The 17,217-nt window shown below is 34.8% G+C and overlaps 1 protein-coding gene across 1 annotated transcript; it reads left to right on the top strand.

The window, feature by feature from the left end:
• Window positions 1-1,529: 1,529 nt before the first annotated feature.
• On the top strand, window positions 1,530-16,306 carry LOC109176075 (E3 ubiquitin-protein ligase UPL6). Its single transcript, XM_019325498.1, has 26 exons — window positions 1,530-1,902; window positions 3,071-3,168; window positions 3,382-3,509; window positions 4,098-4,209; window positions 4,956-5,136; window positions 5,265-5,444; window positions 5,803-5,982; window positions 6,471-6,552; window positions 6,669-6,787; window positions 6,894-7,198; window positions 7,317-7,413; window positions 8,263-8,406; window positions 8,551-8,634; window positions 8,741-8,827; window positions 8,964-9,104; window positions 9,214-9,339; window positions 10,721-10,819; window positions 12,048-12,115; window positions 12,292-12,358; window positions 13,827-13,997; window positions 14,119-14,208; window positions 14,731-14,811; window positions 15,006-15,079; window positions 15,428-15,499; window positions 15,642-15,731; window positions 15,863-16,306. Exons 1-26 carry the CDS (start codon window positions 1,744-1,746, stop codon window positions 15,927-15,929), a joined length of 3,102 nt encoding a protein of 1,033 aa, XP_019181043.1. The 5' UTR covers window positions 1,530-1,743; the 3' UTR covers window positions 15,930-16,306.
• The last annotated feature ends 911 nt before the right edge of the window (window positions 16,307-17,217 follow it).

Below are 17,217 nucleotides of genomic sequence, written 5' to 3'. Positions count from 1 at the left end.
TTTATCTATTTTTGAGCTTTGAGTCTCTCAAAAAGACCAATAGGCTGCTTATGTTGGGAGTTGAACTTGTAACATTATGATTACCAAGTTAACAATCTAATTAACTTAGGTGGGGTTACCCCCACAACCCCACCTACTCCTACTAAATATAATGATACAAAATATTAAAATAGTATGTTAAATGTGACAATACTACAATATTCAATAACTACCTGCTTACAAGTGAAATTTACTCTTTAATATTTGACTTTTTTAAAATGGGGGACTATCCCTACGTTTATTCCTTGTTGCCTTGGAGGGAATGAGTAAGTTAAGAACAATAAATAGTTAACGGGATATTCTGTTATTAAAATTTACACCAATAGAATGCAGAGGTATTTAAGAGATGCAAATGATATAATAGAGATTAAGGAAAGGGTTCAGGTGCAGGAATGATTTCCTGTGCGATTGTGCGGTTGGACGCACCTTAAGCTTAAGATGGCGCACCTTCAGTACACAAATCACCACGCACTTTAAGCACACAAACAAAACACCTTAAGAACACAAATCACTCACCTTAAGTACATAAACCACGCACCTTAAGCACAATACAAAGCACTTTAAGAACATAAACCACGCACCTAAGATTTTAAAATGGCTCACATTAAGCACAGAACCCACACACCATAAATTTTAACAACTACTCACCTTAAGCACAAAATTTATGCACCTTAAGCACAAATCTCACGCACCTTAAGCACAAAACTCACGCATATTTAGTTTCGACAACTGCTCACATTAAGTATACAACCCACGCACCTTAAGCACCACCCAACGTACCTTAAGCACAAACCACACGCACATTAAGTACAAAACTCACGCACCTTAAGCACAAAACTCATGCACCTTAAATTTGACTTAGATGCAAAATTACCAAATTGCCATCACAATTTTTTTTATATAAAAAAATTGATAATCCTGGACCTTGATTTAAGCAAGATCAATGACTCAGATTTAACCTTACAATCGCACATGGGACTGCCAACTGCACCAGAACCTAATTCTAAAAATTAAAGTAAAAAAAAGAATCAAAACAATATGTATCATTCATTTCAACAAATAATTAGATCAATATTTTTTAATTCGTGTTATATACATAATTGACTCTTATTAAATTTATATTATATATATTTAGTAAATTTTAACATTTTTTTTTTCTTTTGAAAGTTACTGGCTCTATTACATAGACGCCTCCACTGAGGCATGAACTCATAATCTTCCAAATGGAAGTCCAACCCGGATACCATTAGACCACATAATCCTGGTTAGTAAATTTTAACATATTAAATCTTTTATTTAATATTATCACTTACCGTCAAAGTTATGAAATATATTTAACATTTTATTTTTAAATACTTTGTCACGAAAACTAAAACAATACTGCAAGTATTTTGTTGCCTTTTTTGGGGTCGGAAAAGTATTTTTTTTTTTTTTTTTGAATGCGGGGTCGGAAAAGTATAATTAGCGAGAAAATGTGAAATTGAGGCAATGAACTTTGCTTCATGATACATAATGCACAAGCGGACTTTTGTAGACTGCAGAGACGAAAACCGAACAATTCAGTCTATATAGTCGAGAGCCTTTTTTCGTTTCCCTTTCCCGATCGGGAACTCAGTGTACGGCAAACGCAAATTACAGCAGAATCGGTTCTCAGCTAATTGCGCGTGGAATTAGGGTAAGAGTTCGCCGCGGAGAGGTGAAACAATGTTTTTCAGCGGTGATCCTTCGTCGCGGAAGCGAGTCGATTTAGGCGGCCGAAGCTCCAAGGAACGCGACCGACAGAAGCTTCTGGAGCAGGCTCGGCAGGAGCGTAATCGCCGGCAGTACTTGCGTCAGCAGAACTCGGCTGCCATCAAAATTCAGGTTTCTCTAAAAAAGAGAATGTCATATTTCTACGGAGATGTTTTGTTTCGTATTTACAAATTTACAATTTACAATATATTTATACGTGGCATACCGTATGTGCTCTTGATCAGTATGAACAACAAAATTCTGTAATGGGGAAATTATAGTACGGAGTAATTGTTTTCCGCAACGATTTCATGTTGTGTTTGAATTAGCTTTACTGGATGAGCTTTTGGTGAAGTTGGTTACCTAGGTCGAGTGTGTAACTGAAACGAATGCTAAAATAGGCCTTTACCGTTAGGAATGGGCGCTTTTATTACATTTTGCTTGCACTGACAGTTTTAGAAGGAATGCTTGAAGATTGGAAGTCCACTGCAACTTAAGAAGCAATAGTCAATTAGTCATTCTGTATTGGTACCAGCTAAAGCAAAATATTGATGCAATTATGTTTTTTGATATCTTTTCTAAATGGAGACTTTTTTTATGGTGTTGTTAGCAGGTTTAGACACAGAGAGTAGTTTTTAATTTGACTTTTGCTGTTGTGTTCTTTTTAACTGTGAATTTTTGTGCCTCAGACAATGCTGCAATAGGATTGGCTTTACCTAGTTTCTGGTTCCTCTTGACTCTCAGGGGTGCTTGATTATTAAACCTGATTGGATTTCTTGGAATACTGTAACGGGTTGGTTTTGGGGTAGTTGATGATTGGTAACCTTTTAGCCTTATAGGTTTTGAGACTTGCCTAAACTTTGGTATTTTAAGTTGTTTATTACTTGTTTGTAATAAGTTTTCATAACTTTCTTAAGTAAACAATGTAATGGAAAGGCTAAGGAGTCCAAGGACAAAAACTATGACGTTGATGTTGGGTTTCAGAACTGGTATGGATATTGATTGAGGTCTGCATTGTTATCTAAGATATCTTCCCATTAATGCAATGAACTGTTGGAAGATTTAGTTCTATAATTATAGTCCCAATTTACAAACAAAGAAAAGTACTTCATAATATCTAATCATAGCTCCTCATTATCTTTTCTCTATCTCCCTGTTTAATTTATGCTGCCTTTTCTTTTAATTTTGTATGTACCTTAATTATTTGTGAATGCTTTTTTTGGGGTCAATGATTTTCTATAGTATTTTGAACTTGTTATATTCTTGTTGAACTTCAGATCTTAACTATTTAAATTTACAGAAATGCTTCAGAGGAAGAAAGGCAGTTAAAGCTGAACAGTCCAGAGTGCGTGAATCATTTTTCAATACTTATGGGGACCACTGCCAACATGTTGAGAGGTTGATCCATTTGTTTCCTATTTTCATCTTAATACATAGCTTTGACTGCACTTTTCCTATCCCCATAGTTTTTGTAATTTCACATCTTATGCTATATAACTCATGTATGCAATGCTCTTATTTATTTATGCTTTATAAGCAGAAAATCAGATTATATTATTCACTGTTGTTACAATTGTAATCATCATCTTCTTTTATTTCTGTGTCACTCAGGCAGTCCTTTGGTCCAGATTCAGACTTTCTTCGCCAGCTGCTTTTCTTCTTTAATCCTACAGATGCTGCTGATTTTTCTGTCATTGTGAAAGCATGCTGTTTGTTAAAAGAACTTGTTCAACATACTGGTTTGTCACCAACTATAATATGTCCCCTTCTTTATCTCTTTTTTGTTATCAGTCATGGGATGTGTGATTCTGAATATGGAAACTGCATATTTTGTAGATGAAGATGAATAGATGTTTGCCAAAATTTAATTGTATATGTTGGGGTGTTGATGTGCTTATTTTGGGAGGTATTTTGCTTCATCTGCAGGTGGATACATTTGCTATACTCCCAAGATATAAAAATAGTGGTACTACTTTTAGAAAGGCTAAACAAACTCTCTGCCTCTCTCTTAATCATAATTTTGATGTGGTTACTAATAAATGATAAAATAACAAGTTTGGGTGCTGTAAAGTGATTAGTACATGCATATGTCTAGAAGTTTGGGTGTGTGAATATTAGTCTCTGAGGAATACATTTGAATTCTTGTACTGATCCCAACTAGTTTTGGATTGAGAGTTAGATCAATGGATTTGAATGATTTTATTTGAAGAAATTGATGCATGCTTGTGCAATCCAAATGTTTTTATTCATCCTCATGACTCCACCATTTCTTCTTTTAACTTTTTATATAAGTTTGCACTTGTTACATCTATCCATTCACCATACAGGGGATATTGTTAGCATCTTTGCTGGAATGGAATATGATTCCAACCGTGCATTAGTGGACCACAGGGTCAAGAAACTTGCTTATACTTGTATCCAGGCTCTTTATGCAAACAGGTTTGCTTCAAGATCTTTGAGTTATTCTTGAATTGTTTGTATATAGCACTCAGAATGTTGCATTCATGGTCCTTTATAGATTTTTTTGTTTGTTTTTGTTTTTGTTTTTGTTTTTTTGTTTTTGTTTTTTGTTTTTGGTTTCACTGATTCGAAAATAGGACTAAGCTTCTGCAAAGTGTAGTGGGCAAGTGCTTATCCATTGACAATTAGAATATCATATAATGGGTTCAAGTCATTTAATAAACCTACATAAGATAGAGCTAATATTCTGTACATCTTGCTGCCCCAGATCTTGCCTGATGTAAGAGCCTTGCACACTCACTTCTGCCCCCTTTAATGTGAGAACAGGAACCTAAGGATTTTGTGAAGTTAGTTTGTTCTATTACATATGAAATCACTGAAACATTGACAGGATATCTCTTACGTTTTCTAACAGTGAGTAAAAGGAAATTTTGATGGGCTGTACATGATTCTATATTTTCATAATTGCTTGCATTTAATTCTGTGTGCTTCAAGAAGAAAATGTTTTTAAGTGTAGTTCTTTTGGGGATCTGGTATTTTTGAGCATTATTTCTTTGCAAATGCATGTGCAATTGTACTTTCACTTAAGTGTTTACTTGTTACTCCATAAGTACAGCCGAACTTTGTTGTTTGTGTATTTAAAAGTGGATCTTTTTCAGTACTCCAAATTAATTTTACTTTATAATACTTCAGACAGAAGATGTCTTATTTTAATCTTTTTACAGGAATGAGTTGAAGGACCAGCTTTTTGTGGCATCTGAAATCAGTCAGACACCAACTATCCTCTTGTTGGACACTGTCGCTTTGTTGATTGATCTAAGGCTTCCATGGGCCTGCAACACAGTCACTTATCTTCTTGAAAGAAATATATATTCTTTATTTAGAGAACTTATTCTGATGGGGAAGGTAGAAATCAATCCCGTAATTTACATTTGTTTTTCTTGCAATTTGTACTAGTAATGGGATTTGGGATCTCAGTGGGATTTTACATTTCCAACTCCTAAGTGTTATCTACTGATGATTAATTTTTTCAGGAAAGGGCTTTTCCTGTTTCCAATGGGGTGGATTCCTCTTTGGAGCGTATAATTGCTGTTATTATGTCTCACGTGGGCCAACAATCTTGTAGTTGTCCTATCCTTGACCCACAAGCAAGTTTCCCTTCTCAGATTCTTACAATACCTTTTTTGTGGCGTTTCTTCCCACACCTAAAAGAGGTAATCCAATGACAATGTTTGACTCATGCATTTTTTTATTTTTATTTTTTTGGGGGGGGGGGGGGGGGGGTGGGGTGGTTGTAGATTGTGCTAATTTAGAGTAGAGCATTGCAATTGGTTATTGTTAATTGTGCTTTAGAGGTTGCTGTGTATTCATCTGCTGATTGTTTGGTTGTAATTGCGCTGGATTACTCATCATATTGAGAAAAAAAGTTGTATATACAGTTTGTATCGCTCTGGTTTTAATTTCAAATCTTGGACTTGTGCTGTTGGTACTGTCCCATAATTGGTTTAGTGTTTATCACACACACATATATCTTTTAACTTAATACTTCTGTTCATCTTTCTGTGTGGATAGATTTTTGCAACACCAGCTCTGAGTCAACATTATATCCATCAGATGGCATTATGTGTCAAAGATAATAGTAGTGTTCTACCTCCTGATACAGCAATTGATTTACCTGGCTATGGATGCCTTTTGGGGAACCTATTGGATGTTGGTAGCCTTGCTTTTACCCAGCAAGACTCATTTGATATGGTTAGCTATGCTTTTCACAGCTACCTGGATATGATTTCCATTTTCTCTTGATGTTCTTTCACTTTCTGATGATATATGATGCTAATTCTTTAGTTTAGTGCATTCCCTCTGTCAAGTTCTGTAATTCCATTCTGTTTGTTAAACATTCTCAGTAGCAGTATGTTTGACACACCTCAACTCAACGCTTCAAAGCCTTCATCTCAATATCGGATGTTTGGCACACTTTGTTAAATAATACTCCGTAGTACATTATGCCCCATTATCCAATCAAATATAATTAAAAATGTAAATCAAGACTTGAATGTGATGTTTTTTCTACAAAGTTCGAACTCTAGCCATAACATTTATTAGTTCCTATCATATAGTTAGCTCAACTGAATTTTTTCTTAAACTTCAGAATCAATCAAACTGTTTTCATATTTTCATATTATTCAGGCTTAATTTTTTTTTTTTTTTAATAGTCCCCTTTAATTTGTTGAACTCCCCAGGCTATTGATTTTGCAACTGTTGCTGCATTTTTGTTGGAAGCTCTCCCATCTCTCAGAAAATCAAGCATGGGAAGTACAGGAAGTACGCCAAATAATATACTTCTTGTACTTGTTCTCATTAACATGCCTTTTGTGATTACACTGTACACATTTGATGACCACCCTTTTATTAAAATGGTATGCCAATCTGTTCTTCAGTTTTCTCAGTGGCTGATGATGAAATGAGTATTGGAGATGAAGAAAGTGATGAGGTTCTAAATATGGACTTGGAACAACAAATATCCAAAGCAATTGATCCAAGTTTTCTTCTACAGTTGGTATGTGGTTTAATGAACCTTCTTAATATCTGTTATATACTGGTTTATAAATTGGCATTTTCTCCATTCAAAGCAAGTAAAAACAGAAACTCATTTTATTGAACAGACAAATGTTTTGTTTGGGAGGTCTACACCCACCAATGGTGTACAAAGTGGCCAGCCTAATGAGAAAGATGTGGCAGCTGTTGGTGCAGCTTGTGCTTTCCTGCACGTGACTTTCAATTTATTAGACCCTGATAGAATTATGACTGTACTTGCTTATCGGACAGAACTAGTTCCTGCACTTTGGAACTTCATGAAGCAATGCCACGAGAATCAGAAATGGTCATTGCTGTCAGAGCAGTCAACCTATTTGCCAGTAGATGCACCTGGTTGGCTATTGCCATTGGCTGTTTTCTGTCCTGTTTACAAGTAAGAGGTCTTTGCTTCAATACTTTCTTTCCATATGAGTGCTATTCTCTTTGGTAATTTACTTTTGGTGTAAGCTTTGCTGACTTTTATTTTTCTTCCTAATTCTGTGGTGGATCAGGCATATGCTTATGATAATTGATAATGAGGAGTTCTATGAACAGGAGAAGCCATTATCTCTGAAGGATATCAAAAGTCTGATTATTATCCTAAGACAGGTAAATTACAGAATAACAAAGTCAAAAACCTGTATTTGAATGCTGGGACAATATTTTTGTTGATTAGTTAAAATCTAGGACCTTTTTGCTGAAGACTGGAAAAGCAGCAAAAGAAGAAATAAAAGGCTTCAATTGGAATATAGTTACTGAGCATCTTAATAAATAATGCAGAAGGTTTTAGCTATTCTGTTCACATGACTAAGGGTGTTAGGATGGATGGAGGGGATATGATATAATGAGCCCTTGTGTGATCAAGCATGTAGAGTGCCAGAACAAAAAGTAATTGCATTTGTCTTTGTGAATTGTGATTAATGTGCATCATAATTATGATCAATGTTTATGATTGTAATGTTCATCAGCTTTGAAGTAAATGTTCATCTGACTTGTGAATTATTTATGAAGGCTCATATAACTAATTCACCCTAGGTTCATGGAATATGTAGTACTAATTCTTTTTGGATGAATGCTGACACGTGATCCACAGGCCATTACATTTTAAGGTTATTGTTCACAATCTTAGTTTCGAAACATTGTGAATTGTGATCACTGTGTGAAGACCACATCAATTAATTTTGCAGCCTCTCATAGGATAAGCCTCACATGACTAAGATTCAATAATAGCTGTATAACACTTGAGTTAACATTAACTAAATTATTTATGCCTCAGATTACTAAATTAGTGTTATGGTAGTTCAGTTTTTAAATTTAAATATGCTCCCTTGCTCATCCACTACTTATAGATTGATGGAATCTTGCCTTACATTGTGCTCAAGGATAAAGGTTAATATTGTGTAGTCTCTCATTTCTTCTTGTGCTAATTCTTAAGTGTGCTTTGCCTCTCTTCTTTAGGCCTTGTGGCAAATTCTATGGCTGAATCCTTTGCCTCCAACTAATTTCAACAAATATACTACCGATAGATTTACTACGAAGAGGCATCATGTGGACTTTCTTCAGCACAAGGTTTGTGTTGTGGCCTCTGAGCTCCTCTCAAAGGTATGCCCGTATGTATGACCCTATTCTGGAAAATATTCCATACTGTAGTAATTGTTACTATTTCTTGTCCTCATTTTATTTTTATTTTTATCTATATGAAATGTCTTGTGCAATTGTTATTTTAACATGGAGTTAATAATGTAGTTGCAAGATTGGAATAATAGAAGGCAATTTACATCTCCTACTGACTTCCATGCTGATGGTGTCAATGAGCACTTCATCTCTATGGTAAAACTGTTAACAGTTGAAAATTGATTTCTGCTTTTCTTTGTTGCTTTTGAATTTTTTTTCTTTTAAAGCTCAGTAGTCACTTATTTGAATACTTTCCTTCCAGGCAATGATAGAAAATACTAGAGCTAATGATATACTAAAACAAGCTCCCTTCTTGGTGCCATTTACCAGCAGAGCTAAAATTTTTACCGTGAGTGGTGTTTCAGTAGTAACTTTCTTCTTCAATTTACTAGATCTAGCCTCTTCAAGTTATTTCTACTTTAATTTATGAAAAACATGTCTAATTATTGAAGTTAGCTATTAATATGGTTTTTAATAAATCCCAGTCAAAGCTTGCTTCTTCCAGAGAAAGGAATGGGAATCATGCTGTTTTTGCAAGGCATAGACTCAGAATAAGAAGAGACCATATTCTGGAAGATGCTTTTAATCAGTTGAATGCATTATCTGAGGATGATCTCCGTGGACTGGTGATGCCCTTTTTGTTTTTTGATCATTGATTTTGTAATTTGTATTGTTCCGTTAGAAGGCTAGTTGTCTGTTTCTTTTATAACTAATTGTCATTTTCATGCTTTCTAGATTCGTGTTACCTTTATCAATGAATTTGGAGTTGAAGAGGCTGGTATAGATGGTGGTGGGATTTTCAAAGACTTTATGGAGAATATTACTCGTTCAGCATTTGATGTACAATATGGATTATTTAAGGTAGTACCCATTTACTTTCACTGTTGCTGTACATGTCTTTAATTATTTGTGCATTGGCTGATCAGCTCACTTTCATGTCTTAGTTTATCACCTACCATGACTTGCTGGATAAGGGACCTTTATTCGCTGATAGACATGGAAGGGAATTAACTAAAGGAATTTATAGATAGAACAGGAATAGAATTAAAATGAATCTGATGTATAAAATCTATTTGTTAAAGAAATTACAGATAAGGATATTATTTAAAGCATGTAATGAAACAGAATTGAGTACATAGAGCAAGAGAATCAATTGTCTCTGGGTTTCGGGAAAAATTATACCACTTTGAACTTGTAAAATCCAAACGAATTAATTTTTTAATTAATATAGAGAGTTAAGGGGTCAAAGTACCTATGAAGTCCCTGTACTATAGTGTTTTGTTCAATTTAGTCCTTGTACATTTATTCTGTTCAATTTAGTCCCTCTACTTTAAAAAGTGATAAAACTAAGGACATTTGTCCAAATCTCATTACGAACATGGTCGTAATTATTTATTTTGGACATACTAATTTACTATATTGGTGGTAAAAATAAAAAATTTTAAATATTTATAAAGTAATATATTAGTAGGAATATAAATATAATCAGCGTCACGTAATCTAAGTTAACGATAATATTAACATTGTTAACTATTGTCCTTAATTGCACCATTTTTTAAAGTACAAGGACTAAATTGAACAAAATAAAAGTATAAGGACTAAATTGAACAAAATGCTATAGTACAGGGATCTCGTAGGTACTTTAACCGAGTTAAGGACTTAAGGATGAACAATAGCGCGTTACAGCAGAAAAAATAACTGACCAGTGCTATTATATTTTTAATACATTTAAAGAACATCCACATTCTATTTGCTTACAGTCAATAATATAATTTTGATAACTCCATTCATTAGTATTCCCTCAATTTATAAATAGTCTCAAGCCTATCTAGTTTATTGTCTTGATTTTCTACAACTAAGGCTTCCTTTGGGAGGAGAGTGGTGGGATTAGAGTGCACCAATCACCACTCGTACTGAAATTTCTGCAATTGAAGCTGTATTACTCCTATCATCCAACTGCAATTCATCCAAATGGAAACTGCTCTGACAGCTCTCCCAAATGCACCCTAAGTATGTGAAAAGAATAATTAATTCCATTTAAGATCCAAAAAGTATTGTATTTTCTCAAAGGTTCACAATTGTAATTATTCCCTGTCAAAATGTTCAAAGAACTTGCATGGATGAGTCATATAAAAGGGTCAATAGTTTCTGATATGAATTAAAAGACAAGGCTGTATCTGTCATGGTTTTTGTTTTTTGGGTGTCTATTTTCAGTAATGCATATCTGTCTTTATATATCCAGGAAACGGCTGATCACCTACTATATCCGAATCCCGGATCAGGGCTGATTCATGAACAACATCTCCAATACTTCAATTTTCTTGGGACTGTTCTTGCAAAGGTATTCACTTTACTTTCATCAATCATCATGCCATTTTTTATAACACATGAGAAAGTTCACTTTCTCATATTATTGTTTTTATTTTGAAAATGAAAATCTTCACGTCAATTTTGGAAACATGTATGAAAACTCATTTTCTTTTTGTAGTAGTTTTAAATTAATTTGAACTTCGAACTAAGCAAATGAACTGTATGCTTTACTGAAGCTTTGTGCATTGGACTGCCTATATTCTGGTTGCCGAGTGTGCATCACCACTGGCTGAGTCTCTCGCCCTGTCTCTTTCATGAGAAAACTATGAATTACTCCAGTCATTAGACCCTAATTTGATCAGTGAATTGCAGTCCATTTACTTCACATAGAATGGGATTAATTTCTTTTTTATTTGTTACTTGTGTAATATAATTTACAAATTTTTGCTGTTCACTTAACCAAATTGGACAAAAAAGGTCTATTGGAAGCAGAAGACTTTACTCTTATAGGTGTAAAACATGTATACTCATTTAGAGTTGTAAATGTTTTATTGACAGAAATATCACTTTTCCAAAGTGCCTCATCCTAACCAAGTTCCAGCCATCACACTGGTAACCACCTTGCCCAACCAATGCCCTCAGCCACCACTTGTCTCTATGGCCCCCTCCCTACCTCTATAACTCTATTACCCAATTCCCCACCCACCTATAACTCCTTCCCTAATTTTACATTCCTAAAAACCACTTCCCAACTCTTTTCAAGTGGTATTTACGATTTAACTACTCCGGATTTATTAGTGATTTGGTGCACTACATTAATAATTGATGCAACAATATGCTCATATTGTTATAAATTCATCTTAATTGTAGTATTTTTGTCTTCAAAGTTGCATTACAAAACATTTACATTTCAATTTGATTCATAAAATTAATGTCATTTTGTGTAACTTTTTCAAAAGCAACGCTTCACTTTGCACTTTGAAGCAAGGTGGTCCAGCCATCTCTTTGGTGCACTTTTTGCCTTAAAAAAGATTGACTTCTACTTTGTTTGTGGACTGCAGAATGTCTTTCCTAGTAATTTCCTTTACCTAGTTTCACCTTAGTAGTTTTCATTATTATCTATAACCTCCTCTTAAGGTGGATTTACTCATTTACTCTTTTGTTTTGCTCTTATAAAGATTTAATAATAGTTCTTTTATTTGTTATGTTTTATCAACAAGGAGAAGATTTTTACTTTGTTTTTAACCTTGTTATTGTAGGCAATGTTTGAAGGGATTCTTGTTGACATACCATTTGCAACATTCTTCCTGAGCAAATTGAAACAAAAGTAAGAATTTCTGAAATGCTTCTTATATGATCCTTCTCTTCTATGTGCTCTATAATTTGATTTATTTACTGTGTATAGAAATAGAAATGGAATTGCTTTGTTAGTATATAGACTTCGCTTACTGTTTTTGTTTTGTTGTGTTTTGCTCATTTTTCCCCATTCACATTGCTCCTCAGGCATAACTATTTGAATGATTTACCTTCATTGGACCCGGAGCTCTACCGCCATCTAATTTTTCTGAAGGTGATCTCATTGCAACTGTTTCTTCATTCAAGTTTTTCCTAATACTACTATGGTCAATGAAGACTTGTTCTTCATTTAGTTATTCATTGAAAAAGCAGAGAAGTGTTCATTTCAGTAAGAACTAGTAATATGTAATTACACAGATGCATGGCATTTTTCTGCTAAAGAAATTCTCTTTTATTTTAAAATGACTTTTGAGGGTTTGGTTGGCTGAGTGTAGTGGTGTATGAAGGACATAGCATGAAGGAAGATTTTGTGTTATGGTCAGTACTTTGCAGTTTGCACATAGTACTATTGGCAGGGGCAGTGCCTTGTGTTAGGCATGACATGCTCAGCACACATTATGCCTACTCAAATTGTGTCTCCCTTATGACAAAGGCGAAGGCCTCAAGCATGCAGGCCGATTTGTACATGGCAGGGTAGGATCACAAAGTTTCAAAATATCATATTTCTCAAACTGTCATGTTCACTTTTGCTGCTTCACAGAACATCTTGTGGACAACGTCTATATACACCTACTAAACTTGATAAAGACCGAAAAGAGAATTGAGGAGTTGTGTGCACATAATAATCTCAAATTCTCAGTAAAACAATATATCCCTTTTTATTCTCAGAACTGAATGACTGTAGTTTGTACAAGAGCTTTGCCCCATAATTGAAACTTTTCTTAATTTCATGCCCACACTCTACAATTCAAAGTTTGATGATGAGGGTGTTGACAAGACGATCTGGACTATATCAAGAAATGGAATCTTGTCAGTCAGCTCTTAAAAGCCAAAATGTTCTCCACAAGCTTCTGTTTTTGGATGAGTCGATGAGAAGCACTAATTGTCTCAATGGTGAAGAAACTGAGTGATCTGCTCATCCATTGTGATGGGGCAAGACAATGTTTGATCATGCTCTATGTCATTAGTGAGTGTTCATGGGGACATTCCATCTATTATCAAAGAGGTTAAGACTGGTTCAGATTTTTTTCATAACAGAAGAGGAAAAAGGAATGAAGCCTGGCTCCTATTTCCTTAATCTTGATGATCTGGAAAGAAAGAAATCAGCAGTATTTAGGGCAATCTGTTTTCCTATGACAAGTTTAAGGATCTTTTGGGGTTATAAGTGGAGTCTCCTAGGATTACTTTGTTAGTTTATTTCTTTTGATAAATTCAAACTTGTATGTCTTTTTCAGCTTGCTATTATTACCTAGTTGTATAGAGAAAACTATACCATGAGCTGACATTGTGGGTTGTTGAATTCACCAGCTTTGTATGTAAATTTCATCTAAGTGCTACATCAAATTCATTATGACTTGTGAAATTATAAACATGATAAATCTTCTCATGTATAGTATTCAACTGAAGAATGGTTGTTCAGGAACTTCTCATTGAAATTTTCCTCCTTTTGTTACTTAGATCCTGTTTCTCTTTTAACATTATCTTTCTGAACACATTTTGTTGCACTTCTTTCTGACTTACAGCATTACAACGGTAACTTATCAGACTTGGAGCTGTACTTTGTTGTGGTTAACAATGAATATGGGGAGCAAAGAGAGGAGGAGCTGCTTACTGGTGGAAGAACCATGCGAGTTACTAATGAAAATGTCATTACCTTTATTCATCTTGTAGCGAACCATCGTTTGAACGCTCAGGTGCTATTCCTTGCCTTCTTCCTCTTCTTATCCTTAATGTGATACTGGAGCTTCTTTTGGATGTTTGATCCTTAAATGATTAAATGAATGATAATGTTCTTTTATTGATATGATGTTTCAGATACGTGAACAAAGTTCTCATTTTTTGAGGGGCTTCCAAGTCTTAATACAAAAGGAGTGGATAGACATGTTTAATGAGCATGAACTTCAGGTATTTTGATTTGTGAACCTCTCTTTAGAATTCTGTCTTGCAAAATAGATATGAGTACTGTTTAAAGTTGTAGACCTCTCATTGCATTTTCTTGCCCTTATATTCATAATGTTTAAATTTGATATACAGTTGTAATTGCTATCAATATATATAATCAATGTACCAAAAGTAAATAAGTATAACTGATGCACATTTTGGAACCAGAGGAGAGGGTTTGTCTTGTAATGAGACAAGGCTTATATATCTATATTATATTATTATACTATAATATAGAGAACCATAGTGGTGCTGTAATCTGACAAGTACTACTACTTTCTTAACATCATACAATAGAGAACCATAGTGGTGCTGTAACTATTCCTAATCAGTAATCTGACAAGTACTACTACTTTCTTAACAATACTTCTCATTGATGTAACCCAGAATGCTTAATATGTTTGTTTTGGTCCAGGTTTTCTGCTCATGTTATGAGTAAGAGTTCTAATTTTCTTAACTAATTTCAACATTTTACCTCCTTGACAGCTTCTAATATCTGGGTCAGTTGATGGCATTGATGTTGATAATCTTCGAGCTCATACCAATTATACTGGTGGCTATCATAAGGTACTTTAATTGTTTAGAATAACTATTCAGAGTCTCTAGTTGGATTTCAGTTCTGTTTCATATGTTGATAATATCTGTACTCGATATTTGTTGAAATTAGTTGTGTATAGAATGCTCTCACATTTACTTTTTGTCGGATACTAGGAAGCTGGCCTTTTCAGCTCGTCCACAACTAACCATCACTTGTTTGACAGGATCACTATGTCATTGAGATGTTTTGGGAGGTTGTCAAAAACTTTTCTTTGGGAAACCAGCGAAAATTTTTGAAGTAAGTCTTTCCATTTCCATCTTTTTTCCCAACTACTGGTGATTAGTTGTCCAAGGGATTAAAAACTTTGTTCATTTCTCAATTATTGCACCCTGAGTCCAATGTTTTCATTTGGTTTTTGTTTGTTTGCTTCTCTCCTTTTTTTCTTTTAATTATTATTTTTTGGTTTGGGGGTGGGATTGCCGGTTGGGGGGTGGGGTGTTGTAGATTATAGTCTTATACTGAATTATGGTCATTTCTCAATTGTTTAAGTTTGGCAATAGTATTGGTCATGTAATAGAAAACTTAGAAGGAAATTTAATGTTTATGTTATCATTGACGTTGTCCCCTTTACATTTCCTGTATTAGATTTGTAACAGGGTGCTCTCGGGGACCATTGCTTGGATTTAAATACTTGGAACCTTCATTCTGCATACAGAGGTAAGACTGCTTTAATATTTCTTTATTTCTTAAAACAGTAGGGGATGAAGAGTTTCACATTCTGACTATGGGTGAGTAGTATTAGACTAGGCAAATTTCCTTTCAAGTTTTCATTTTCTTTAACCTTTTTTATTTTCTATAGAGCTGCGGGGAACACGCCTGATGAAGCTCTTGATCGTTTGCCAACGTCAGCAACTTGCATGAATCTCTTAAAGCTGCCACCATATAGAAGGTTTGTCAGTTCTTGACCAGCAATTTACTGAACTGTGATACTTTTAGCATTTTTCCTTGTATCAGAATCTTGATTTCACATCCCATTCTAGACTCTTACCCTGTCTTTTTTATATACATAATATCAATCAGCAAAGAACAAATGGAGCAAAAACTGCTATACGCAATAAATGCTGACGCGGGTTTTGATTTGAGCTGATTGAGTTGTAGCATCTCCTTTCTATTGCATTATCCCCATTGCGTGGAAGTGATTCGGGCGTTAAGTTCTTTTGACTGCCATCAGAATTGGGAAGGCCTTCAGGACTTGCTCCCAAGCAAATGTAAATAAGATAAGAATCGGTCACCTGCCTGCTTGAGTGGACATCTACACAGGCCAAGCAGGCCAGCAATCTGCAGTGTAAAATATCCGTTCCATTACTCAAATACGAGGCCACTGCACAAAATGGTCTCAAATTGTATTAATTTTATTATGGGCAGTGATTTAGTATTTCAGTTCTCCATAGTTCACAGGAAGTTAGATGCTGATGATCATCTGACTAATATATGTATTTTATTCTGAAAAATTTAGATTGTTCTAATACGTGCCGTGCATGGTTCACCTTGCATTTGAATATAAAAATTACAAAATTTTCGCATTGGTTTTAATATTCCATATTTCTCTAGTCTTCCCGCTAAGGTTATATACTACGAGTAATACGAAAGCCGAAAGGATTTACAAGTAATGCGAATGTAAGACTGGATTTTTCCCTATGGTTTGTTATATGTCAAAATTGAAACTGAATGGGATTTAGAATTTGAAAATTTGTTAAGATACTGATTGGTGGGGGTAATGGCATTACAAGGAATTTTCCTTTGGGAAAAGGGTCAAATAGGTCCTTAAACTATTGCTAAGAAGTCAATTAGGCCTTCCAATTTTTTAAAAAAGCAATTACATCCATGAACAATACATTTTGATACGATGAAGTTCAAATATAGGTAAATGACTTGTTATCATAGGTTATTCTATATCCGATCACTTTTCGACACATTTTCAGGTAAAAAAGTGACCGACGAATGGTCGCCGGTTACGAAGAAGGTGACACCTCCCGGAGAAGACAACCCGAATCTGGGTTGCATTCTCTGTGGTGGCCTTCTCGCCGAAGAAGCCAATCCAGATCTGGGTTGTCTTATTTGGGAGGTGTCACCTTCTACGTGACCGGCGGCCGTTCGTCAGTCACTTTTTCGTTTGAAAATGTGTCGGAAAGTGATCGGATATGGAATGACCTATGATAGCAGGTCATTTATCTGTATTTTGGCTTCATTGCATCAAAATACATTGTTCATTAAGGGCCTATTTGATCCTTTTCTCTTTTCTTTTTCAACGTTATAAAATATAAAATAAAACAAAGGACTTATTGTCTCTTCCTTTATTGTATCAGCGAGTGCACAACAACAAAAGTTAGGAACCAGCTTGATTGACATGAACGGTCGCGCACTCTTGTTCCTTA

This window comes from Ipomoea nil, unplaced genomic scaffold, assembly GCF_001879475.1.
Source record: "Ipomoea nil cultivar Tokyo-kokei standard unplaced genomic scaffold, Asagao_1.1 scaffold0688, whole genome shotgun sequence".
Taxonomy (NCBI): Eukaryota; Viridiplantae; Streptophyta; class Magnoliopsida; order Solanales; family Convolvulaceae; genus Ipomoea; species Ipomoea nil.
Note: the sequence above shows the minus strand (reverse complement) of the source record. Positions and strands in the feature narration are given on the sequence as shown.